General features: G+C 37.5%; 1 protein-coding gene across 1 annotated transcript in view; it reads right to left on the reverse strand.

Moving 5' to 3' along the window:
- Nucleotides 1-527: 527 nt before the first annotated feature.
- lman1 (lectin, mannose-binding, 1) overlaps nucleotides 528-27,794 on the reverse strand; it is a 63,319-nt gene continuing 36,052 nt past the window's right edge. Inside the window, exons 8-13 of the mRNA XM_020517081.2 lie at nucleotides 26,009-26,141; nucleotides 24,423-24,613; nucleotides 22,703-22,773; nucleotides 8,108-8,252; nucleotides 3,816-3,937; nucleotides 528-664 (exon numbers count right to left, since the gene is read on the reverse strand). Of these exons, the coding sequence (XP_020372670.1) occupies nucleotides 628-664; nucleotides 3,816-3,937; nucleotides 8,108-8,252; nucleotides 22,703-22,773; nucleotides 24,423-24,613; nucleotides 26,009-26,141 (699 nt within the window). The 3' untranslated portion in view covers nucleotides 528-627. The remainder of the gene's footprint in view (nucleotides 665-3,815; nucleotides 3,938-8,107; nucleotides 8,253-22,702; nucleotides 22,774-24,422; nucleotides 24,614-26,008; nucleotides 26,142-27,794) is intronic.

The raw sequence follows: 27,794 nt of genomic DNA on the forward strand, positions 1-27,794 counted from the left end.
TTTCATTTGAGGTTAAAAGATCAGATGAGGCAAAAATAATTTGTATAGAAATTTAAAAATTCAAAAACCTGAGTTTAATTTTCACCTGCCCAAAGAAAAACTTTAATGAGGTGCAGGGAAAGAAATCTCGATTGAAGAAAACTTTCAGGAAAAGAAATTAAACATGATCGTAAATAGGCAGTCATACAATATGCTAATTGTGAAACATTTAAAAAACAAGGCACAGAGTGAAGCAATATTATTCTAAAATCTAGCAATACTCTTTTGGCACCTGAGTATTTTTATCTAGTGCTTGTTAACTCATCTGAGCAAGTCCAAAATGAACAGATATTGACTTAATTATTGCTTTTCTCCCTAGTGTACATTTTCTCAATGTATATGTGTTTAATTCTTCTGCAGCTTTGTAACAACAATGTAGAATTGGAAAATAACTGTCAAAAGCTTCACCGTTAGTTGCAGAAAAATTCACATGCTCAAACTAATGTTTACAATTCTTGCAATGAAATAACATACCACAATAACTTAAGTTTGTTGAAAAATATTTTTTTTAAAAAAAATTCCATCATTTACAGTTTTTCTTTGTTTCATACCAGGACACTAACAAAGTAAAAACTAAGAACAATTACATCAAAAGAACTTCTTTGCGGCTGCTTCCTGCTGGCTCCTGTGAGAGAAAAAAAAATTGTTAGTGCTTGAAATGTGATTACACAGGTTACAGAACTGCATTATACAAGTCATGAAAGTATGTTGCAGAAAGTGATATGGGGGATAGACTGAAGAGTAACATTTACATTTGTAAAATAAAATAGTTTTACCTGAAATTTCTATCATTTGTAAATTGGAAAATTAATGGTTTTCAGTCATCTATTTAAGTTGAATACAGCAACATGAGTAACAGATCCTGTCTAATAAGTTTTATACAAACGTTCATAAGGATATAAACTAAGAAAAGGCAATTCAAACAGCTTGTTGTGCCTGATAATCATTTATTGTGGACCATAGGAAATGACAGACCGATCCATGTCAATTGATTTCTGAAGACCTCCTCACCAAAGAACTAACAGTTGTAATGTAATCACAAAAAAGGCAACAATCAGATATTGGCATATTCTAAGAAATTCCTATTATGTAAAAATATTCCAGAGCCAAATTTGGTTGTTAAGATTAATGGTGCTAAAAGGAACTATTCTCTGTTCTCCTTAACTGTTTGTAAATAATTGTATTGATTGATATATTTCAAAAACTTTGTTTTAAGACTTCCATCTCTCAAACTGTTATCTGCACTTGCATATTCATGACACAAGTACTTAAAGAATACAAACAGATTGAAAAGAGGAGATTGGTATTCACAAAACAGGAAAATAAAAGATAACTAAATATAGAAAGAAATGTACAAAATTACAGAGGGCAGAAAGAGAGATAAAGTTCGCATCATTAATAGTAAGAAAGGAAAGTCAAAGAACAGGATAAACAGTAAGAATACTGTAGATGAAACAGGGTAGAATAGATATTGAATTGATTCATAGCTAAATCAGTTTTTCATTTAGTAGGCTAATTCCTGTCACAACTGAATATTCTATAAGAAGAAAAAAGTTAGAGATTATAGGATAGATTAAATATACAAACATCTACGCCATTTATGATACATTGTATCTGGTAAGAAATTTTTTTAAAAATGCGTGATGTTATGACTCAAGATTTTATGAACATTTGAATTAAGAGCAGGAATTGGCCAATCTGGCACTTGAACTTGCTTTGCTATTTAACAAGGTGGTGACTGATCTAACTGTAGCCTCAACTCCATTTTTCTACCTATCCCTTTCTTTCAACTCCCTGGATATTTAAATATCTAATTCAGCCTCAGTAATTCCTGCCTCTGTTGTTTTCTGGGGAAGAGAATTCTAAAGACTCAACTCTCAAAGAATTCCTCCTCAAATCTCCATCTTAAATGGGAGGCCCCTTTTTGATAGAACTGTGCTCCCTGATTCTAGTCTTTCCTATATGGGGTTATATTCCATAATTCACCCATCAAGTCATTTCTGCATTTTACATATTTCAATAAAATCGCCCCTTCCACAAAAGAATCAGTCGAGTAAAACTTCTCTTCACTGCTTGGAGCTCCGTAAACATGGAAATAACAAGACACAGATAACAAGCATAGTTTCAATATTCAGAAAGTGGCAAGATTGTAGTGTACAGATTTATTGGTCTAACAGTTATGTTGGGAAAGATGCTAGAAGGTATTCTTTAAAAGAGTTAGGAGGGATTTAGCAGCAGCAAGTCATACTGGGAAAATTTACTGGATTCTTTTCAGAGGTAGCTAATCTTGAGGACTAAGCTACTTCAGTAGATACAGTTCACAGATTTTCTGTGGATATTTGACAGCAGTTACGTAATTTCATTGAACAGATAATTTATCTAGATGGATCAAAAGCTGGCTAAACAGGAAAAAGTACTTTAGATCTCCAGCAACTGCAGCATTTTGAGTTCTAAATCATGTTGATCTATGAGGAAACCAGTTCTTGAATACGATGTGCGGTTTCAGTGGCATTACCTCAAAAAGCATATAAATGCACTTATGAAGAAAGGCAGTTCAACAATGAAACATTTTCACTGAAGCAATTAGTCTTCAAAGTAAACAGATAGAGAAGATTCAAACAGATAATAATAGAAGATATAATGTAAAATTTGCAATCTCCTAACATGATTATAAATCAAAAATAGCTGTTCCAAATGATGCTGGGTATGAGAAATATTGAGTAAAAATGTGATTTGCGATGAACTTAGTACTACTAAAAGATTGTGAAAGAAAGATAGCTGTTAGGGCTGGGTGGTTGATTGAAGGAGGAAGCTGTTTGGATTGGCAGGAAATGGGGGGGCAGGTGGGAGATAGAAAGAGTTAAAGAGGAGAGCCAGTAGTTGTATTCCTAGGAATAAGGAGTCTGCTCACTGCCACAAATAATTAAAAATATACACCAACTTCTTTTCCTTTTTTGTGGAATGCAGGCATTGCTGGGAGGCCAGCATTTGTTATCCATCTCAAATTATCTTGAACTGAGTGGTTTGCTAGGCCATTTCAAAGGGAAGCCAAGGGGCAATGCTCCAAAGGCTTGTGATTTCAAATAAACATGTTAGACTATAACCTGATATCATCTGATTTCTGACCTTGTCCACCCCAGTCCAACACTGGCACATCCACATCATGAATTTAGATTCCACCAGCAATTCCGTTTTGGAATTTGAACCCATAGAGTAATAGCTTGGCCCTCTGGAATATTAGTTCAGCAACACTGGCATGAAGCCACCATCTTCCTGCATTGAGCAGGAAGAATAACTCAACAGATTAATGGCCTTTTCCACTTTGGACATTATGTTAATCTGAATTTCACCTCCCTCCATTTCTTCCAATATTATTCATCCATATAGTGATCAAAAGCCTTGACTAGCCTGGTGCTAAGTATCAGGCATTTACTGAGGGTAAAGCAATTTCTTTAGGTGTAACCAAGAGAAAGGATGAACTGGTCAGGAAAAATACAATGCTATGCGACATTGATTGAATAAGTGTGTAGCATTAAGAATTTAATGACAATGATGTTCAGCTAATTTTGTATGTTAAAAGGTCATGTTCTTCATAGGAATTGTATTTAGCCAAGAAAAATTATTGGTAGTGAATATAGCACATCTAAACACCTGTTCATCTTCCAACACTTTATACATCAAAATTATCATTTAAAAGTTAGGTTAACTATTTAAATTTCTAAAAAAGCTACAAAGTGCAAATAATAATCTGCATCATCAATAAAGATCATACTTACCGATACATGATATAACCAATAAACAACACGGTTTGAACTGCCACAAACATGAAGAAATGAGTTGTGGACAAACATGATGGGAATGGGGGCAATTCTGGGCATTTAGGCTTTTCGGCGTTTAGCTGTTAAAGACAATAACCGTGTATTAGTCCCGAATGAATGTAGACATTACTTAATATACAGTGGAACCACCTGCTCCCAAGTTTGCCATTTAAAAGCAAAAATTGGCCCTTGGTGAACATATTTTTCTGGATCATTTAATATTCTGAAAAATATTGTCTGATATTGAAAGTTGCTTATGAATTTAGGCAGGGGAGGGGAATGTGTGTCTGGTGGTGGCATCTCGCTGGAGGTGGCGGAAATGACATCCAATGATCTTCTGGATTTGGATGCTTGTGGGATGGTAGGTAAGGACAAGGGGAACCCTATCACTGTTGAGGGAAGGAAGAGAGGGGGGCGAGGGCAGAAATGTGGGAGATAGGCTGGACCCAGTTGAGGGCTCTGTCGACAACGGTGCTGGGAATCTTCGGTTGAGGAAGAAGGTGGACATTTTGGAGGCTCCCTTGCCAAAGTTGGAAGAGGTGATGGCCTAGCAGTATTATCGCTGGACTGTTAATCCAGAGACCCGGATAATGTTCTGGGGAACCGGGTTCAAATTGCACCATGGCAGATAGTGGAATTTGAATTAAATAAAATATCTGGAATTAAGCATCTAATGATGACCGTGAATCCACTGTCGATCGTCAGACAAAAACCCATCTGGTTCACTAACGTCCTTTAGGGAAGAAAACTACCATCCTTACCTGATCTGGCCTACATGTGACTCCAGACCCACAGCAATGTGGGTAACTCTTAACTGCCCTCTGGGTAATTAGGGATGGGCAATAAATGCCGGCCTAGCCAGCATACCCCTCATTCCGTAAATGAATAAAGAAAAGAAAAAAGTTGGACTCATCGGAACATATGCGATGGAGACAGAGGAACTGAGAGAACACCTGCCCATTTACGTCCTCCCTCCCCAGTATCCAAAGGCCCAAACATATCTTCCAGGTGAAGCAACACTTCACCTGCACTTCCCACAGTCTAGTCTACTGCATTCGCTGCTCACAATGTGGTCTCCTCTACATTGGGGAAACGAAGCGTAGACTGGATGACTACTTTGCAGAATATCTACGTTCTGCCTGCAAAAAAGACCCTCAGCTTCCAGTTGCATGCCACCTTAACACACCACCCTGTTCCCTGGACAACATCTCTGTCTCAGGCTTGCTGCAGTATTTCAGGGAAGCTCAGTGCAAGCTGGAAGAATCTTACCTCATTTTCCGCCTGGGAACCCTGCAGCCCTCCCGACTCAATATACAGTTCAATAATTTTCCGGCCTAAACTCTCAGCCCTCTACCAGGCCTTGTTATCACAGTCTGCCATTACACACTATCTATTGTTAGTCACTAACAGTCCCCATTTACAGCTATTCACCCTCCTAGCCAGATCATTATCAACTCCTTTGTCCAACTGTTCTCTCTCTTTGGGCTCTATCCCCACCTATTGTTTACTCCTTATCCCCCTCCCCTCTACCCTATCTTTTGTATATTAACCAACATCTTCCTAGCTACCATCAGTTCTGAGGAAGGATCACTGGAGCCAAAACATTAACTCTGATTTTTCTTCACAGATGCTGCTAGACCTGCTGAGCTTTTCCAGCAACTTCTGCTTTTGTTCCTGATTTACAGCATCTGCAGTTCTTTCCGTTTTTATTTTGCTTATGAATTTTGTGTTCTAGCCACTCAATCAAGCCCTTCCCTATTACCAATGATAAAATGTACTCGCAGAATGATCAGTCAAGGAGCAGAAATGTTATATCATCTGTATCCTCTTGCACAAGACTCTCCAGAAGGACTGAGTTCAGTAGAATAATTGCTTAGATAAAACTTCCAAGGAATCTACATAAAGGTAAAAATCTGCATGTATATCTAAAGTCAGGCAGAGGAAAACAGTAAGGGCAATTCGCACATAAGATAAGAGATGTGTAAGCATTGTGGAGCTAATAATCAGGTTATTAAACGAAAGTTAATTGATCTGGACGCTTATCAACGAAAGGCACATTGCCATTAATGGCAATCTAGAAAAGGATCATTAGGCTGATACCAGACATGGAGGTACTGCCATATGAGCAGAGGTTGAGTAGGTTGGAACTGCAATTGGTAGATCATTCCACACATGAACCACTCACGGTGTAAAAAAAGTTGCCCCTCCTGTCCTTTTTAAAACTTTCTCCTCTTCTCTTAAAAATATGCCCCCTAATTTTGAACTCCCCACACTGGGGAGAAGAGCTTTGCTGTTCACCTCATCTATGCCCCTCATGATTTTATAAACCTTTATAAGGTCACCCCTCAACCTCCTACGCTCCACTGAAAAAAGTCGCAGCCTATCCAACCTATTTTTATAACTCAAACATCCTGGTAAATCCTTCCTGAACCCTCTCCAATTTAATAACATCCTTCCTATAGCAGGGCAACAGAACTGCACACACTACTCCAGAAGAGGCTTCTCCAGCATCCTGTACAACCTCTACATGTCCCAACTCCTATATGCAATGGTCTGAGCAATGAAGATAAGCGTGCTAAATGCCTTCATAACCACCCTATCTACCTGTGACACAAATTTCAAAGAATTATGTACCCGAATCCCTCGGTCTCTCTATTCGACAACATTACCCAGGGCCCTACCATTAATTGTCTAAGTCCTGCCCTTGTTTGTTTTACAAAAATGCAATATCTCATATTTATCTAAATTAAATTCCATCTGTCACTCCTCAGACCACTGACCCAATTGATAAAGATCTCTTTGTTCTCTTCTCTTTGTTCTTGTGCAAGAGGATACAGATAATATAACATTTCTGGACCCTGGCTGATCATTCTGAGAGTACATTTTATCATTGGTAATAGGGAAGGGCTTGATTGAGTGGCTAGAACACAAAATTCATAAGTTTCTTCACTGTCCACTATACCACCAATTTTGGTGTCATCTGCAAACTCACTAACCACGCTTCCTACATTCTCATTCAAATTGTTTATATAAATGACAAAAATAAGTGAACCCAGTACCCATCCCGGTGGACACTGCTGGTCACAAGCCTCCAATCTGCAAAACAACCCTCCACTACCATCCTCTGTCTCCCATCGTTAAGTCAATTTTGTATCCAATTGGCAGGCTCACCCTGAATCCTACGTGATCTAACTTTCCTAATTAGTCTACCACGTGGAACTTTGACAAAGGCTTGACTAAAGTTGTTGAGGTTGGGTCATTAAGCATATTCATGGCTGAGACAGACAGATTTTAAATCTGTAAGGGAATTGAGAGTTATGGGGAAAAGGCAGAAAAGTGGAGTTGAGGATCATTAGATCAGTCATGATCTCATTGAACAGCGGAGCAGACTCAATGTGCTGAATGACCTACTTTGACAGACATCTTATGGTTATCATTAAATGTTTCTTTCTCAGCTGATCTGCAGAGCAGTTTCACCATTTTCTGGTTTTTATTTTCGATTCCTAGCATCTATAGTGTATTTTGTTTCAATGATAATTGCTTTGAGTTGAGGAAAATTGTGAAGATTTAGCACATCCTCTTGCCTGAGGACTTGAAATCATACCCTTAAATGCCTCCCTGCCCAGAAAAACATAAGACACACGCTCATTTAAAAAAAAGGTGCCAAAACACATGGTGCAAAGTTGCAAATGGACGTATAGAAAAGGCTGGCAGTGAAGTGAGGAAACCTTAAGCTTCAAGTTCCATGAATCATTTATCCAACTCAAATCTCTGCGAAGGCCATTTTATCCACATTTAGATGCATAATAGAAACATGAGGTGATATCTGGTTGGGTACTGTGCTGTACAAGTAACTTACAATCAAACCAAAAAAGAGCAAGAAAAAATAAAGCAATTGCGTGGTTTCAACCCACTTAATGGGAATGGGCCAAATGTTCAACATAGAGTTCTACTGAGCAAGTGAGCAATTTTAAAGAGTTACATAGTGTTTAAATTTACTCCTTCGCAACAATATAAATGGTTTTTACATGCACGGTTCTCTCAATTTCACCCAAGATTATGTTTCTGAACATTACTTCATCACGTACAGCCCCGTAAGGATTTCTGACCATAAATTGAGGCTTCCTTTCTGAACAATACAAAAGCAAAACTAACTAAACTGAAGTTCGTTCGGGTCATTAAATATTTTCCTGCAGAATATTAGAATAATAAGCTTCTACACAAAGCATTAAATTTACAACAAGACTTACATTTCTCTGTACTAATGCAGCAAGATCTCGTTTAACAGTATGAAGGTTTTCTTTTATTTCATGGAAATGTTGAATTGTTTCATAGCTTCCTGTTGCACCACCTGGAAGCTGAGCTGCTTGGTTCAGGGCATTAGTTACAGAATTCCTATAAACAGATACAATAGATCAGTAAGAACACTTGAAAGATATGTTGCATTTAATAATCTATATAGAATATACTGGACTAGAGTTTCCAAGAAGTTACAATCACCCGCAGATTGCCACTCCATCACTTCTTTCTTTACAAAAGGACAGAGTTTAGCATTTCCAACAGGGCATTCCAATCAGCGCTCCTTCAGAAATGCAGGCCTGCACTTCCATTCTGACATTCTCTTGGTGCAGAACTGTCCGGGGGAGGGCAAACCAAGCCCCCTTTTCATAGCAGTCAGATGCTGTAGTCAGGTATTTGAAGGCCCAGACAGCAATGTTTGATAGCAGCTGTCAAAATGAAATATGCGAGGTAAGAGGGGGGTTCGGGTACCATCTGGGTAAGATGCCAGGGTGCAAAGAAGCCAAGTAACCAATACAGTGTTTAGGATAGGTCAGGTGGGTGCAAGAAATCCTTTTTCAGACTCTTTTTGTTATTTTTTTTTCCCCCTATGTAATCTGCAAATTTAGTGACCGCACATTTGGTTCATTCATCCAGGTACATTAATCCAAGTTATAAATAGTTGGAAGCCCTGGTACTGATCCCTGTGGCACTCCAGAATGTCTAATCTGTTCCTGTTAGAGTGGAGAGAGGATTGGTCTTCTATTCGGTTACTCCTTAGATCACAAGCTCTTTGTATATTAACCTGATTTCCAGCAGGCATTTGACAAGGTGTCACAAAGTAAAAAGACATCCATAGATCATCTTCACCCAATGCCAATTTGCACACCAGGTCCCACAACACCACATCTGTTTCAGATACTAGATGAGGAACTTAAACCAAAACAGAACTTACTGGGAGCCAAAAAGTGAAAATGGCCTTATGATATAAATAGAAGACAGAACCAGATATTGTGCTTCTCTAAAAACCTGGGAAAACCTTTATTTACACTATAGATTGGCAGTTAGAATGAACATTCCTTTCTCTTGATATTCCATATTTTATTCCGCAAGAATAAATATTGACCAGGTCACCAAGAGAAGTCTTCTGTTTCTTTATACAGTTCCTTTGCATCTCTTGCATCCATCCGAGAAAATAAATGGTAGGTTTGAACTTCAGTTACTGCAGTAATAGTCTGTTACAATTAAGTGTCAGCCTAGATTGTGTCTGAAGTCTCTGGAGTGGGGCTTGAATTCTCAACTTTGACTTGGGCATTAAAACTACCATGACTGCCAAAGTTGACACCACGTTGCAGGTAGATAAATTTCATTTAATTTTGCAATTTAAGCTTCATAGACTAAATTTATCATGGCTCAGCTCATTCAGATTGACCCAACAAACAGATCACTGTAGATCTCTTCAATTTTGTTCAAATGGATATTGTTTATGTTTAATCAATATTCTAATGCAGAGGAGGAAAATGGGTAGCCTCCATTAACCCTCAGAATGGAAAACATTTTCACCCAGTCTGTGTAGAAGTTTTATTTAAATATTCTACTCAAAATGAATCCAATTGAGAAGACAATCTTTCAAGATTGCCGAGATATTTGGTAGTGGGGTGGAACACTTGCATCTACATCTCAACTTCAGAAAAGTATACACATCAAAACAACAATAGTTTTACGACCGAGGGCTAATTGTTTGCCCTAGGAACCAAGTAGTTCAAGAAATTTAACTGTTCCAATGAAAACAAAAGAAGCCAAAAGCCGGATACTTTCTGAATAAAAGGATCAAATTGCTTATAAGAAAATATCTAACTAGCTATACCAAAATATTGATTCAAATGAGTACACAATAGTTTAGTGTGTATCAGTAGAGAAAAAGAAAATCATTGCAAAAAGTAGAAGTACACAGATTGGGAGTTTAAAATGCTTGCCTTCCATTTTTAAAAGGTAACAGACACTTCAATTAATTAGATCATTAAAAAGAAAACTCCATCAAGTCCACTAAGAATTTTTTATTCTTAATGGAAGTAAACGATTTTAACAAATAAAAGCCATTGAGAGATTGGAACAGCAAAGAAACATTGTACAAAGTAGATTAAAATGAAAGCTAGAGGCATTTTTATCAGGCCTTTAATCCCTGTCTGTTAACATAATACACAATCATGAATTTGATCTTCAAACCATTCCTCAGTAATCTGTCTGAAACCATACATTTCATTCAAATTGGGTCCTCATAAATCCTTACTCACGCTGTAAAACAGCATTAGTAGAGCAAAGAGGAAAAAAATCTTCCGTGTAGTAAGTAGCAATTGTGTTAGTACAGGCATGGATTTCACTTTATAGCTATAAAGAATTCAGTCATTTCACATTTCATTGTCATTTTAAAATGTTTACAGGTGCAAAAATTGAACATATCTGAAAAAAGGTGTAAAAGATTTGAAGTTAAACCAATGCAGAACTTATTGGGAGTCAAAAATAGAAGAAAGTCCTTCTGACAAATAGAAGACAGAATCAGAACCAGATAAAGCCTGGGTAAACCTTTATTTACACTATAGTTAGAATGAATATTCCTTCCTCTCTGTATTCCATATTTTAGAATGCAAGAACTAATAAACTATGTATCATAGCTGACAGACGGTTTCAATCTTTCATGGATATACCAGGATGCCTGCAAGAAGGTTGTGAGTCACCTTCTTGAATGAAATGGCATCGCTTGGTACGCTATTTCAATGGGCAGTTAAGAGTTACCACATTGTTGGAATCACGTATAGGCTACACTGTTAGTGAACCAGACAGTTCTTCTTCTGAAAATCTAATATCTTTATTTCATCATTACTAATTCTAGAGTTATTTCAGATTTAATTAATTAAATTCCTCAGCTGTTGGAGCAGAATTGGGAAGCTTGGATCTGGATATCCAATCCAGTAACATAATCACTGTTTTCATAACTGACTACTTCCAGTGCAAACATGCACACAATATCTGTGGGCAAAAATTCTCATGGCAAGATCCAGTGTATTCGATCCTGATTTAATTGTCTTAAAAATCACTGATCCATTTCTTACACTTTCCAAATTCAAATGAAAGCAATGATCAGACTGAAGATTTATACACATCCTATGGACTTCACCTTTAGAAGCACAAGCAATAAATTAAGGAGTTACAAGTACAGAAATTGTTGAATAAACTCAGGTCTGGCAGCATCTGTAGATCGAGAAACAATGTTAATATTTCTAGTCAAGTATGACTGATCTTCGGAAGCTCTGTCAAGTTCCACTCCAAAGCCATTCACCAGATTTGGAAATGTATCGCCATTCCTTCACTGGTGCTGGGACAAAATCTAGGAAACTAACAGTACTGTGGACGTCCACAAACCCCTACGACTGCAGCAGTGAAGTGAGCACACCAACACCTTCTACAGGACAATTAGGGAGAGGCGATGAATGCAGGTGCAGCCAGTAACACCCACATCCCGTGAATGACTGAAAATGATTTACTGAAAACATTTCAAAATATGCATCAAAATTGCAGAATTTCTCTGTTCATCAGTGCTAGTGGAACACAGGAATGAGAATAAGATAGTCAGCCTGTCATTCAATTACAGCATGACTGACGTGCATATTTATTCACATTTCTGTCTAGGTTTATTGAGATGAGTTGGCGGTGTGGTGATAATGTCAGTGGACTATTACCTGGAGTCCCAGGCCAATAATGCTCTGGGGGTCATGGGTTGGCAACTGGTGAAATTTATATTCAATTGATTAATAACTAATCTCAGTAATATTGATCACAAAACTACCGTTGATTGTCATAAAAACCCATCTGTTTCACTAAATATGTTTACAGGAGAAAATCTGCTATCTTTACCTTGTCTGACTTATGTGACTCCAGGCCCCCAGCAACACGGGCAATTCTTTGCTGCCCTCTGAAATGGCTCAGCAAGTCCGTCACTCTGTTCAGAAGGAGCAGGAGTAGGCCATTCAGCACCTCAGGCCTGCTCTGCTATTTAATAAGATCATAGCTGATTTGATTGTAATGCCAAACGCACTTTCCTACCTACCCTAACAACCTTTCACTCCCTTGGTTACCAAGAATCTCGTGACCTCTGCCTGAAAAATATATATGCCTCCACTGTCTTTTCACGAAGATAGCTCCAAAGACTCTCAACATTCTGGAAAAAAACATTTCACCTAATCTCTTGTTTAAAAAAAGGACAAACCCTTATTTGTAAACAGTGACCTTTAGTTCTAGATTATCCCAGAAAAGGAAACTTCCCCTCCACATTTACTGCCAAGACCCTCTCAGAGTTTTATATGTTTGAGTCGAGTCACTTCTTGCTCTCTAAACTTCAACAGATACAAACCTAGCCTCCCCTCAAAAGGCCACCCACTCATTCCAAGTTTTAGCCCAGTAAACCTTCTCTGAACTGTCAACATATTTGATTCTTTTGTTAAACAAGGTGACGAACACATATACTGTACTCAGATGTTATCTCACCAGTGCCCTGTATAACTGAAGAATAACCTTCCTAATTTTGTATTCAATTCCCCTCACAATAAAGAGAAGATTCTGAAACAAAGAAAAACAAATTGCCAGAGAAACTCAGCAGGTCTAGCAGCATCAGTGGACAGAAACACAGTTAACATTGAATCCATTGATAGCTCTTCAGAACTAATGCAACAGTGAAAAGGTAGTATTGACGCAAATGACAGGAGATATGGTTGGTGTGGGGTGGGCGGGGGAGGGGTGAAAGACGCACAGAACTACGAGTAAGTGGATAGGTGGAGACAGAGCCCAGAGAAAAAGGTGGGGGGGGGGCGGTGCGAGGAGGTGGAAGTGTGGAGGAGGACAAGAAATAGGTAGACATGGAGATTGTTGATAGAAAGCCAGGGACGAAGAGAAGTCAGATGATAGTGGGGACTGAGTAGTCAAAACTGATAGAATCACAGAATCACTACAGTGTGGAAGCAGGCCATTCAGGCCAAAGAATCCACTCTGACCCTCTGAAGAGCATCCCACCTAGACACACCCCTATCCTATCCCTGTAACCCTGCATTTCTCACGACTAATCCATATTGCCCGCACATCCCTGGACACTATGGGCAATTTAGCATGGCCAATCCACCTAACCTGCATATCTTTAGACTGTGGGAGGAAACCCATGTAGACAGGTAGAATGTGCAAACTCAACGCAAATAGTCGCCAGAAGGTGGAATCGAATCCAGATCCCAGGCGCTGTTAGGCAGCAGTGCTAACTACTGAGCCACCGTGCTGCCCAAACCCATGCAAGTTGGATCCTTCCTCCCATTTCCTCATTTATAGTTGCTTCTGGGATGTTACTTTTATACTTTATAAAGGAAGACTGATGCACAATTCCTGATCAATTCATCCATCGTTGCCTCATTTTCCATTATTAATTCCTTTTTTATAAAGATCAAAGCTCACTTTACTCTTCAAAATAATGTATAGAAACTCTTACTGTTTTTATAGTTCTGGCTAGTGTTCTCTAACAATATTTTTTCAGCTTTATTAATTTGTAGTAATTCTTTGCTTTAGTATTCTGTCCAATCTTCTGACATGTCTTCTATCTTTGCACAATTTTGTGTTTTCTTTGCTCTTATTTACATTAAAAATCTGTCACATTCCACTCTCCCTCAAACCAAATGCAAAAACAAAATCACACAATGATCACTGCCATCTAGGGGTGCCTTCACTATGAGATCATTAAGTATCCAGCCTTATCATACAATACCAGGTTACCAGGTTCAATATAGCCGGTCACTGGTTGGGTCGAGAACGTGCTGTTCTAAGTAACTATTTCAAATACCTCCAAAATCTATCAAATCTCGATTTGGAATTTGTACAAATCAAAAGCCATAGCCACTGATATCTACTCTATCAAGTCCATTGGGAACTTTCTACAATGGGGAGGCAAAACCCAGACACAGTGACTGTTTCACAGAACACATACTGTTCTGTTTGGAAAAATGACCCCAAGCTTTCAGTTGCCTGTCACTTCAACACATCACCATGTTTCCAGGCCAAGTACAAGCTGGAAGATCAGCATTTCATTTCATTCTTGGGAATCCTGCGGCCTTCAGGAGTCAATATTGAGTACAGTAATTTTAAGAATCTGAACACCTTCTTCTATGTAATTTATTCACTCCCACATGCCAGGGCCAAGTACATACAAGATATAAAGCCCCAAGCCTCTCTTGGGCAATAAAGTTTAATTTGGTAGCAATACAGATGACAATTTTCCTAATCCTTCTAATAGAGATCACTACTTAATAAGAGTTGATGTTGTCTTCAAAATTACAACTTGTTCTATATATTTTTTGCTGTTCTTATTAAAACGATTAATAAATCTCATGCATTCAACAAGCAAATCCACTAGAAACGAAACGAAGTTTGCTCTGTGAAGACTTAAAACTTATGACTAAAATTGTTGCTCATGTTTTAGAGATTTCTTTAATCCAGTAAGTTTTGTGATCAGACATGCCATCCCTACAATGCACTCTAATATACAATAAAAGATAAATATGAGATAAGACGGTAACTACAAGGAAATCTAATCTGATTTCTTCAAATAAAAGTCAAGATTATTAAAGTCAAAGTCTGTCGAATGAACAAGTAATAAGGTTGCTGATTTGTCTAATCTATAATTTTTCAGAGACGATCGTCTCTGCTCAGCTGTCCCAGTAATTCAACATTTAATGCACTGTAAAAACACAGGATTCTGTGACATGACAAATATAAGCTATCCATCATTTACAAATAACATCAACCTACCTGTTCATAACATGAAGCAGATTCTCTCCATTTTGAACAAGTACAATGTTTTTAGATCACAACAGAGCCTATACTTTGAGGTGCATAAACAATTAAATATTAAGCACATTTTCTCCAAAATTTTCCAATAGATTGGACAACAGCAAACAGAAGCAGATGTTCCACACAATAGAGAATTGGGAATGCTTTATGCCGAAACAGCCAATTTTTAAAATGCTAAGAACTGTGTGTCTATCTTGAATCAGCAACTCCAAAATACCAAAAAAAAACAAAATTCCTTTTCGTCTTACTCATTTTGCAATCGTAAAGTCAACCTTCAAATCAAGAGAATGGATACCTTTGTCAAAAATAATAACTTTAAATAATTATACCGCCATGGCTGCCTCCAAATTCTTGAAAACTGCAATTTTTTAAAAGTATAAATGTTTTCACAATTGAATGTCTGTGGAAGTAGAAAAATAAGAACTACTGCTCAAGAAACCTGACTACTTAGGCCATTGCTTTTCAATCAGCAATAGTGCTGTCACGGTACAAATTGTCTGTAATAACAAACTACACCTCAATGAACAGCATTAGAAGTTACATGCTACAATTGTACTTAATGCTGATAAGTGATCTGAAGAGCAAGTGTCTTTCAATGCTATATGATCATGGAAATCGTGTATTTTCTAATTGGATTGCAGCTATTTAAGTACACAAAAGATTACTAATGAATCATGACAGAAATGTAATGAGGAAGTCAAAGGTTATAAGGGTAGGCAGGAATGTGGATTTCAGGTCACAATTAGACCAGCCACAATCTTATTGATTGGCTGAATAGTCTCAAGGGGCTGAGTAGTTTAGTCCCGTTCCTAGTTCACATATTGGTTGGTATGTAACCGCAACTTCATGAAAAGCTGGGATCTTAGAAATAATTTCACTGGACTAGTAATCCAGAGGTTTAGGCTAATGCTCCAGGAACATGGGTTTAAATTCTATCATGGCAGCTGATGGAATTTAAATTCAATTAATAAAACCTATAATTAAAAGTCTCAGTAATGGTGACCAGGAATTTTTTAAAAAAAACTTCGGTTTTACAAATGTCAATGAGGGAAGGAAATCTGCCATCATTACCCAGTCTGGCTCACATGTGACTCCAGACACACAGTAGTGTGGTTCTTTCTGAATGCCTTCCAGCAAACATTCAGTTCAATAGCAATTGGAATTGGGCAACAAAAATGCTGATCTTGAAAACAATGTCCAAAGAAATAGAAAAAAAAAAATCTTGCTAAAATACACTGTACTGAGGGCTCTTCCTAGCATTGCAAATAAGTTGTATTTGTATAGCATCTTTCACAAACCTTAGGACAGCCTAAAGAGGGGCTTTTGAAGTGCAGTGGTCGTATCCCTACCTCTGAACCAGGAGGCTCAGGTTCAAGTCTTATCTGTTCCAGAGAGGCGCAATAACATTACTTACAGATTGATATGAAAATATCTATCCCAAAGTGGTTCAGTGTTATATCAGTAACTGTATTTCTGATATAGAGGAAATATACTGAGGAAACACCATCTTCCTTTTATTAGCAAAATATACTAAGCAGCATCTTGGGACTTCGTGCAGGTATGTTTTAATCTGATTAAGAAAATGCAATTTCTGCATTTGTGGTAACTTTGTAACGATGTGTTTAAGCTTGCAATTGTGGATGATTCGATCTGCCTTGTCTGGAGGTCAACAGCATCACAGACGCCAGCAATTTGATTCACTCTAAGTGATATCAAGAAATGGCTGAAGGCATTGTATACTGCACAAGCTATCAGACCTGACAATATTCTGGCACTAGAACCAAAACCTTGTTCTCTGGAGCTAGCTGTGCCAGTCCATCTATAACGGCAGCATTTACGCTGCAATGTGGAAAGTTGCCCAAATATGTCCTGGCAGCAAGACAGGACAAATCCAAAACGGTCAATTAGTATCTGGTCTACTCTCTATTAACACATTTATAGAAGGCAGATTAACAGAGTTATCACGTAGCATTTGCTAAACAACAACCTACACACTGTTGCTTGTTTAAGTACTGCCATGCAGTTTCTAACCTCTTTCGTTCAATTTGGACCAACATTGTAAATGGCTGACCTCATGAAGTGAGATGTAGCAGACGATGCACATATGTAGCAGAAGCTGGACAACATTCAGACTTTAGCCAATAACTGGCAAGCAACATCTGTGCCATACCAGCACCAGGCAATAACTTTGCCCAATGGGACAGAAGCTAACCATTATCCCAGTGCATTCCATGGCAAAAACATCACTGAATTCTACACCATCAACATCCTGGGGTTACCGACGACCAACATTGAGCCATTAGTACTGACCAGAGGTGAGTAAAACTTCCCATCCCCACAAAGTCTGTCTAGTATTTACAAGGCACAAGTCAGGAGGGTGATGGAATACTTTCCACTTGGCTGGATCAGTATAGCTCCAACAACATATCTAGCACAAAACAGACCACTTGATTGGCACATCACCTTAAACATTCAGACCCTCCACCAGCAATGCACAGTGGAAGCTCTATGCACCATCTATAAGATGCATTGAGGCAACTCATTGCAACTCCTTTGACAGCAGCTTTCAAAGTCAAACCTATGACCTCTACCATCTAGAACGTCGTGAGCAGCAGATATTTGGGAATATCACTACTTGCAAGTTTCCATCCAAGTCACAGAGCTATATAACTGTTCTTTTGCTGTTGTTAGATCGAAGTCCTGGAATTTCTAATAGTATTGTGGGTGTTTCAACACTAGTTTGTCTACAGTAGTTCAAGGAGGCAGTTCACCACCAACATCTACAGGGCATTAAATACTGGCCGAGCCAGTGACATCCACATCCCTTGAATAAAACATAAAATTATTGTATGATGTACCGTACCTCAGTTGCATCTTACACCATCAATACGGAGCTTTGGCTGCCAGTGGCTACCATTTCCTGGATGGAATTGACCCAAACCACCTCTTCGTAAGACTATACATTATTTCTAGATGTCTGCAAATTTTAGATTCCAATCTGCCTAGGAGAGTGGTGTTCAGAAACTGGTCCTCCTCCAGTTAAGTATTTATACTTCAGGTCACATCTTGTTCTTTTCAATAGACAAATTAAATAATCACTATTAAAATAATGATTTAAATCATTATTTAATCTCTAAACATTCCTCTATCATTGCTAGATCCACCTCATTACTGAGAACCAAATCCAGAAATGTCACCTTCTTCATTTGGCAAAAGACAGTCGAAAAAATTCTTCCAAACACTTCAAATGCCATCTCCCTCTCTGTCCATTTAAATTGTGACTACTCCACAATAGACTGGAAAAATCAAGCCCTCTGTTATTGCTATGTAGATTTGCACTTATTCAAGTTCCTTTCAAAACATCTGAGATGCAATGGTAATCATCGAGTCTAGCCAAATGGATTCTGTTCTTATTCTTTCCTGGAGACTCGATAAAACCAACGTTCTCTTTAATCAACAGTCATCCTTTCTCCATTTCCTTCCCCATTTTGTATTCAACTGTGCCCAGCTGTGTGCTTTTTATCAGCAAGGTCTCAATATCATAACATAATTTTCCCCATGTGGCCATTTGCACCTGATGCTCACTGGCCTTATTTACCATGCTTTATGTATTTACATTCACACTAACTTAGACCGATTGCATTCAAGGATTTTCAGTTAAGATCTTAAGACAGGGGAGAAAAATGTAATTGAGCTCATTTAAATTAACCTATCCTGCATTGTTTCATTCTTTGGTGTTCACTGTCATTCTACCAACTAAAATCTTCCAGATGTTAACCACTCTCTGGTTTAAGAATAGCTTCCAAACATTGTTTCTAAATTTACCTTTTATTACCTGCCTAACTCTCTATTTAAAATAGAGTGTGTTTTGGTCCCACAAAATGACAGGAATACACTTACACAAAGACAACGATTTATACTTGGATGAATTCTTGCACATTAAAATATTAGTCCTAAGCAAATGGTGAAGCGTGTTGCCTTTAAAAAAAATATAAGCTTTGCAACATAAAGAGAACAGTTTTAAAACAAAGTAATTTGGCTTAGCATTAAGGGGACTAGATTAACTGTAGCTGACTAATAAAAAAAGGCATGCATTTGTTTGATTGATAGTAGAAATTACAGGATTTATAATCCAGAAAATCTAGATTAGATCTCCAAAATGACATTTTGAAAAGAATTGAATTTGGTTTTATGAAGTTAAAAAGCTAGTCCAGGATCATTAAATTATGAAAAACAGCTCATTCACAAATGTTTTTTAGGAAAGGAGAATCAGCCATCCTCATTCAGTTCGACCCAAAATGAATTCCAGTTCAATGTGATAAACATAGCAAAGCCCTCTGAAGTGGCCTTGAGTCATCAGTTATAGCCAATAAATGTTGGTCTTGTCTGCAAAATTCACATCAGAATAATTAATATAAAATTGAAAATTTTGAGGAATTTTAAAGGTACTGAAAATAAAGTAATTGTGGTTCTGTAGATGAAAAGATTGGAACCAATTTAAATGGGCAAATCTACAACATAAATTAACAAAAAAAAGCTCCAAGGTGCAACAAGGCTTTGCAGCAGTGATTTTAGTTTCAAACGAAAGATCAACTCTGCCCACAATGTTTTGAAATAATGACACTAGTCCCTTCAGAAAAATTGTGAAGCCACCTACGAGATGTATCCTAGAGCATTAAGAATTTATCCAGATAATCTCCCCTTCCAAGGCTTCTACTGTATGATTAACAGATAAAAATTTAATTTAGTAGAGCTATTCAATGAAGTACAACATCTGATCACATTGCGACCATGAGAAAGCTACAAAAATAGCCAGGACTTTGTGCCTTAGATTTCATCTAATCCTTTCGGCAATCTAAATTACCTAACTGAAGCACAGAATTTCAGTTTATGCTAACCCATCAGTTTAAACATTTTTTTTTGTAATATTAGAATGAGTCATATTTAAAAACTGTCAATTATACATATTAAAAATTTCTATTCATTAACAGATCTCCCATAGCATCATTCAAAATGAATCAGATATGAAGCATGTAGCACCTTTATGTCATGAAACAGCAAGGTATTTTTCGAAGCATTAGAGTTATACAGTCATACTGTTTAGAAACAAACCCTTCAGCCTAACAGATTCACACCAACCAACAAACACCAAACTACACCATTCCCTTTTATCTGCACTTGGTCTATAGCCTCCTCTTCCATGGTATTTTAAGTGTTCACCCAGATGATTGTTAAATGCTGTGAGAGCATCTACCTCCACCAAACTTTCAGGCAAAATTATACAACATTTAACACAGCTCCACATGCACAGATATTAGGACAGGTGGCTAGAAGATGAAAGATGAAGGTGTTAAAGAGTGCAATTTGGACAAAGTGCTGACCTAGCATTACACCAGCACAGTACGAAAATTCATACGCCACATTGCTCATTTTTGTGACAGAAATAAACATCACATTAGGTTAGTGGAAAATACCACTCATGTTGCTTCCGCATAGTAGCAACATGAAATGGCTAGCTTTAACCATTGCTGAAACATTTAGGATCTCTCATCCTTTTAGAGTAACTCTGGAGTTAGACAGAACACTTTTTAGGTATGAAGATATAGACCCAGACTGAAGTATGTAATATACATTGCGAGCAATCATCTATTCACCTGGATGGCTGACAGTTTATCTCAAGCAGTACGCCTTTTCAGCTATTCACGATAGGCAGACTAAGGATGGTACTCAACTTGCCAGCACTTGCAAAATTCAGAACAAGTCTAATGTCAAATATGATACTGTAATTGGGCAGCACTTCCTGAATTATCTAGAGTGGCCAAAAATTCCTGGTTTGCCAGTGCCTTCTGCAGGATGGTTGACGAGGAAATTCTCCTGCTCTCAGCAGGAAGAATTTACATGCTGACAATTGACCTATTTAGTTACATCTCAAAATGTGCATTCTATGACCAATAACTTCTATCACACAATTCAAACCTGAATCTTCTGGCCCAGAGGTAGAAATGCTTTAATTACAAGACCTAGTTAAAAGGTATGTGCTTTCATACACAGGGGCTTAAACTCTGCAAGAAAAAGAAACAGGTGCATGCATGGCACCTATTTTTGGAATTAAATGCAAGTATTGGAGATAATAGTCCCTTGGCTTATTCTCAATGGCCTTGATCAATGAAGGTTGACATACCAACTAATGAGCAGTTCAGCACCTTTTTCTTAATTATTGTGCCCTTTGAAATTTGAAATTCATGTACCTGTCCTGAGTGCAAAATGAGAAACTTCAACAGTATGTCTCTTTTCATATCAATACAAATATTTGTACCATGTTGCATGAAATTTGAACCAAATTGCAAAACATGCACTGCATTCACACAAAAGCACAAGTATGAGTGATAATACTGGCACTTCTTTCAAAAGGTCTTTTTACTTGCTTGGTGATTGAATTGATTCTTTATAATGTTGCTCACTGAAGTTGCATAACTTTTCATCAATTGGGGCACATAAATGATTATATTAGAAAACTTGAAAAGATTCCCACTCTTGTTTAAAACAATACAACATTAATTTTGGGAAATAAAACAAAAAAACTGTGGATGCTGCTGATTTGAAACAAAAACAAAAATTGCTGGAGAAATTCAGGAGGTCTGGCAGCATCTGTGGGAAGAAAGCAGAGTTAATGTTTCAAATCAGATGATTCGTCACCAGAACATTTTGGGAAGTTGTTTGTGTCTAATTATTTTAAAAGTAGATGTTACCAGTAAGGCCAATATTTACCACCCAGTCCTATCACCTCTTTAAAAAGGTGGTAGTGCACTGCTTTTTGGGTTACTACAGTCAATGCAAGGGACAACCCAGATAGTGCTGTTCTGCAAGTAAGTTTCAGGATTTTGACTAGTGTCAATGAAAGAATAGCAGTTCATTTCACAGTTAAGATGATATATGGTTTGGATCAAACATAACAAACGGTGTTCTCGTTTACATGCTGTTCTTGTCTTTATAGGTAGTACATATCACTGGTTCAGTAGGTGCTATCAAAGAAGCCTTGGCAAATTGCTGCCGTGCATCTTGATATCTGTTGCAGCTATGATGCCCCAGTCCTGGTTGTGGTGCTAAACAAGAGTGCTGCTTAGATCTGGATGGTGTCAAGTTTCTTGAGTGCTGCTGAAGCTGCGCTAATTCAGGCAAGTAGGAGATTGTTCCATCACTTTCCTGATTTGGACTTTGCATGTCATGGAAAGGCTTTGGGGAATCAGGAAGAGTCACTGTCCTCAGAGTATCCAACCACTGACCTTTATTATTGCCACAGGTCCAGTTACGTTTCTGGTCAAGGATGAAACCTCTTTCTCTACCCAAAGGATGTCGATAGTTGGGAGGGTTGGGGACTATACAACACACACAGTTATTTGATAGTACAGAATTTTGAGTATAGGTAAAAGTGAAACAAAAAGTAAGACATTTTGTCATAGCTTTTCATTTTGCACTCATCAGGACATTTGCAAGAATACAAATGTTTAACTTTTATATTCAAATTCTTTTGAATGCTCTGAAAAACTAAAAACATTTTTTCCTCAGTAACTCACTGCACACAAGGTAGGATCTCTGAACACAAGATTTAAATGGCTCATAATACAATTAAAAATGAAATAACCAAGCTTCACATCAAAATTATTTTTAAGAAACCATTTATCACTCACTTCAATTCACCAACATGCCTAAGCACCTCTTGCTGGTATCTCATAATATTGTCAAGCTCGCCTGGAGGGAGCTGAAATAGAAGAAAAAGAAAAAAATATTCAAAGCAACAGAACAAATAGTACATAAAGCAGCTTAAACAAAATAGCAATGACCCCCTTCTGATATTTTACCATTAGTACATAATGAACCTCCAAATGACTTTCTCAACTCAGTTTCTCACCATCAACTTTTGTTGCATCTGAACATGTCAACATTCCTATTATAAATACCACAGCTGCACCAATAATGCAAGATTCACATGTAAGTTTGTTATTGACTACACCTTCACACCAGTTAGAGGCTCTGCAGCACTGTCAACAGGATATTTAGTGGACAGTTTTCATCAGAAATGTAAATGGAAAAAAACTCAATGGAAATAGGGACAAACTGTATCATTTCAGGACAGGGGCCAAATCATATCTCTATATCATAGTCCAGTTCTACCACATCCTGTAACTTCAGATTTACTGAAATTCTGTCCTGAAACCCCTATGTTATTTGTTGGCTATGTGCAACTAGATTTTAAATTTTACTATTACTGACAACATTTCAGCAAATAAATCTAGATAAAGACCACTATTTCTTTGTAAATAAGTGTTAAACAACTACTCTGCCAAGTACGCTATTGAACTGAATTGTTTATTTATACAGACAATACACAAACACTTTTCAGGGATGTTTTCTTCCTAACTTGTCATAAATCTACAAAGGAATTTTAAACTTCCTTTAATCATTATTGTAGAAAAGTTGTTTCGCATAGATAACACAAATGCTGCATGATCAGAAAAATGAGAGTCTGAATCTTAACTAGACTATTGGAATAAATAAATTTAAGTGAGAAGTTTGATTCAACCTCACTCTAGCTTCAAATTGGCATTGATGCACATCACTCAAAAAATGTCCACAAGGATTCAATCTATACTGAATTCGAGTTATTTCAAAGATATTTCGTCTCTGAATAGAAATATCTTGCTGACGATTCATCAAATTGAAGGTTAAAACACATTGATTGGCAAGAGCAGCAAAAGCTTCACCCAATGCCTGCTGAATTAAACCTGATAATTTGTTCAATGCTATGCAGGGGAGCAGGAGAGAGAGACGAACTCAAAATTTAAAAACAAAGGAAAGGCAAAATTTAAATTCTTTTAACACGTACACTTGAATAGCTTATTTCCCGACTCACACATTACGCTAAAACACTGAAATAGGAAGTAGTATGTAAAGAGAACAGAGAATACTTGCATAATTTTGTACTCCCTGACTGACTTCAATGATTCTTGAAAGATCACCAAAGTTTCCACAATCTCCTCAGTTATCTCTTTCAGAACTCTGGGGTATAGTCCATCGGGTTCAGGTGATTTATCCACCTTCAGACCTTTCAGCTTCCCCAGCACCTTCTCCTTAGTGGTGGCCACTACTTCTGCCCCTGGGGTCTCGAAGTTATCAGCTATTTTTGTAGGCTGTCCTGTTTATACCGCCACAAGTTGTGGGCACAGAAGACGGTTTCTTTTCCAGTCTGATACCCACAAGGCACAAGTGAAACAACTTTGCATGAGTGCTATCATTGACTCACTGCCGATAGTTTATCTCTCAGCCCCTGATCTCCACCAAATTAGGAATTTGGAGTACAACATTCTAATTTTAAAACAATAACCCAGAGCCATATACTGCAGTACATACCTGTCCTGCTTGTGGTGCTGTATTAGTCCCCCTCTTTGCCATTTCCTCCGTCACTAAGGAGACATACCTCCTTTGTTCATCCAGAATCATGTCGAGTTGTTTGTTTAACTGTTTGATTTCAAGGTGGATGCGATTCTGACCTTCAAAGATTTGTCTCAATTCTCGCTCATTTACAGTTTCAAATAAGTCAGCTACAGAAATATAAAATAAACTTTGGTTGTATTCCATATACTTCAATTTACTGACTATTTTCCACTTGCATAACGATTTACATTCACTACAAAACATACCCGGTAGGGAAACTTTCAGTTTGGGATTGCAAATGCCAAAGTTTGTCCAACTATTTTAAATGATTAGAAAATTAATGGACAGCATGTTCCTAGATCAATGTTAAATGCTCTTTGCAATTAAGCTCCTTGCCATAAGAACAAAATTAACTCTCAGAACTGCAAAAAAAAATTAGATATTTAAATACAGTTTAAAAATCTCTTTTACAAGTAGAAACATTTCAACAGGAACCTAACATCACTTTATGAACTAGTAGATTGCGTTCTACATTCATAAACAGGAATAGATTGTCAACTGGCTACCAAATGAGAATCTGAATCCTTTCAAGAAATTTCCTTTGAGGCTTTTCCTATGGCAATAATGTTTTTCAGTATGAAACTGTATCATACAAAGCAAGTAGTTTCCAAATTAATTCCCTGTTCTGTGCAGTCAGTAGCTTTTAGCTAGCCTTGTAATAGGGCCATTTCAATTTGTGTCATATCGAGCAGAGTTAAAGAGGAATATAAAAATGCTCAGCCATTCTCATCACTCTCTCTTCAGAAGTTTGTGAACATAAGGAAAGACACGATTGGGCAGGAACTTGATACTGCCTTTTGATCAAAAAACTTGAGAATACTCACCGATAATATCATTAAGTAATTATCAGTGGTCAATCAGATAATGGCATTCAAATTGCTTAGTAACTTTAGAAGTGTTGTATTACAATACTTTGAGTTTAGATTGAGCTCTATTATGATTATGGTCAGAAGTCACACAATACCAGGTCATAGTCTGACAGGTTTATTTGAAATTGCAAGCTTTTGAAGTGCTGACTTCAACTGGCAAAGGAGCAGTGCTCCAAAACCTTGCAATTTCAAATAAATCTGTTGGACTACAATCTGATGTCGTGTTACTTCTGACATTGTCACCACCAGTCCAACACTAGCACCTCCACACAATTATGAATAGACTCAAGAATGTGGTGTGGTGCAAGTGCAAATATTTTAGATATCTGAAATTGTTGAAATAAAAATGATAACACTCAATACAATTCTCTGACATACACTTGAAGGATGGCGATCAGATGACGTTATTTAGTGATGCAAGTTATGCATTGAAATTTCCAATAAATTCAATCATACTAATCAGAGACATAAAACTCAGCTCCCCCAGCTATCTCCGCATTCGGAAAAAACAATTCACATTAAAATTAGAAACGTTTCGTTCAACTATAAATGACAAGGTAACAAAACCCAACAGTTTATCAACGTGGAACCAAACAGATTGCTTTCTTTTAAAAACAAAAATTTTCTTTCAACCTGCTTCTCCTTGCATATCAGGATGATCTTTTTGAAATTCTTCTTTTTTTTTATCAAGTTCTTGTTGGAAATTTTCATATTCCTCTCGATATTTCTCTTTTTCTTCTTGGGGAATTGTTGAATCAGCAGGCTCCTATAATCAGATATCAAAAATTACTTACACTTTAGTGTAATTTACGGACATTAATCTAAAAATCACACTGGTTAAGTTACTTAGATAACAAGGTGTAGAGCTGGATGAACACAGCAGGCCAAGCAGCATCAGAGGAGCAGGGAGGCTGACGTTTCGGGCCTAGACCCTTCTAGGTTAATTACATTGCCACAGCAACTCTACAGAGGAACAACAGTTCCACAGTTCTGCAAATGAGTACAAAGTATAAGAATGCGCATTAGACAAATAACCATAACCATAGTTTGATAACTAAATAAATGTGGTAGTGTATCAAACCACACCTGTAAAAAGACAACCCCAGTTTAATTTACAGTCTGCTCAACCAGCTGACCTCAACTGAGGAAGTAGTGAAGTGGTATAATGGGCTTGAATAGGGTAGGTTTTGTGGATTTGCACTTAGGTAAGCATTGCTAGTAGTGAGGAATAAGGCCTTGGAATAAGTTGTTAACATTGGGGAGGATATATGGAGAAAAAAAAGTTTGAATTCAGACATGTGGTGTTAACTGTAGATTGAGAAATTTATTTAGCCATTGCTAACAGTCCATTATTTGAAGACAAAATTCTAATGTTCTTAAAAGACCCTGTGACTGCCCAACAGATCAGATGTCACACTATAATCACATTTAATATTTCCCTCCTGGTCACACAAAATGTTTTGTGAAAATGCAGCAAACAAATGCTCTGACAATTCCTTCAGAGATAGTAGGAACTACAGATGCTGGAGAATCTGAGATAACAAGGTGTAGAGCTGGGTGAACACAGCAGGCCAAGCAGCATCAGAGGAGCAGAAAGGCTTCATAAGGGTCTAGGCCCGAAACATCAGCCTTCCTGCTCCTCTGATGCTGCTTGGCCTGCTGTGTTCATCCAGCTCTACACCTTGTTATCTCTGACAATTCCTATTGTCCAAGATTGGAAACCACATTTAGTGATTCAAAAAAAAATCAAAGTACAGACAGCAATATTCAAAAGGATTATTAGACAGTAAAGTCCAATTATTATATGCCAAATACAGGAACGCTCCTGTTGTACGCTGTTGCATTGATTTTATCCAAGCAATTAGTATAAAATTCCAGACTTAAAAAGAATACATACCATAGCTGGCTAGAGCTATACTCACTATAAATTTAAAAAACAATGAAGAATAATTGTTTCTCTAGTATTAATTAAGAAACACTTGGATCATTGTATTATCTGTTTTCCACAACGTAGTTGCTGCAGCTTACATTCATATATTAAGTACGCTGGCATGGAATTCATACTTGGGCAGCCTTGAACATTGAGGTCAGGTCAGCTGCAATCTCTCCATCAATGCTTTTAGCATAAAACAACTTGTGCAAATTTGAGAATATACAGCTTAGTCAGACAGCACATGGTAGCATTGTTAATAAATAGCACTCTAATTTCATGCCTCAATTCTGCAGCTGACTACTACTTTCAAGAAGCCATTATTCTTCAATTTTACTGCTCAGTATCTCAATTACTAAAATCCGTAAGATATCCATAGTGAGTAGTAACTTTGAAAAAAAAAGGCTCTTGAGGAACTGTGGTAATGTCCCTACCTCTGAGCAAGGAATCTTGAATTCAAATTCCACTTGCTCTAGATGCCCGACCATC

This window comes from Rhincodon typus, chromosome 1 (genome assembly GCF_021869965.1).
Source record: "Rhincodon typus isolate 14 chromosome 1, sRhiTyp1.1, whole genome shotgun sequence".
Taxonomy (NCBI): Eukaryota; Metazoa; Chordata; class Chondrichthyes; order Orectolobiformes; family Rhincodontidae; genus Rhincodon; species Rhincodon typus.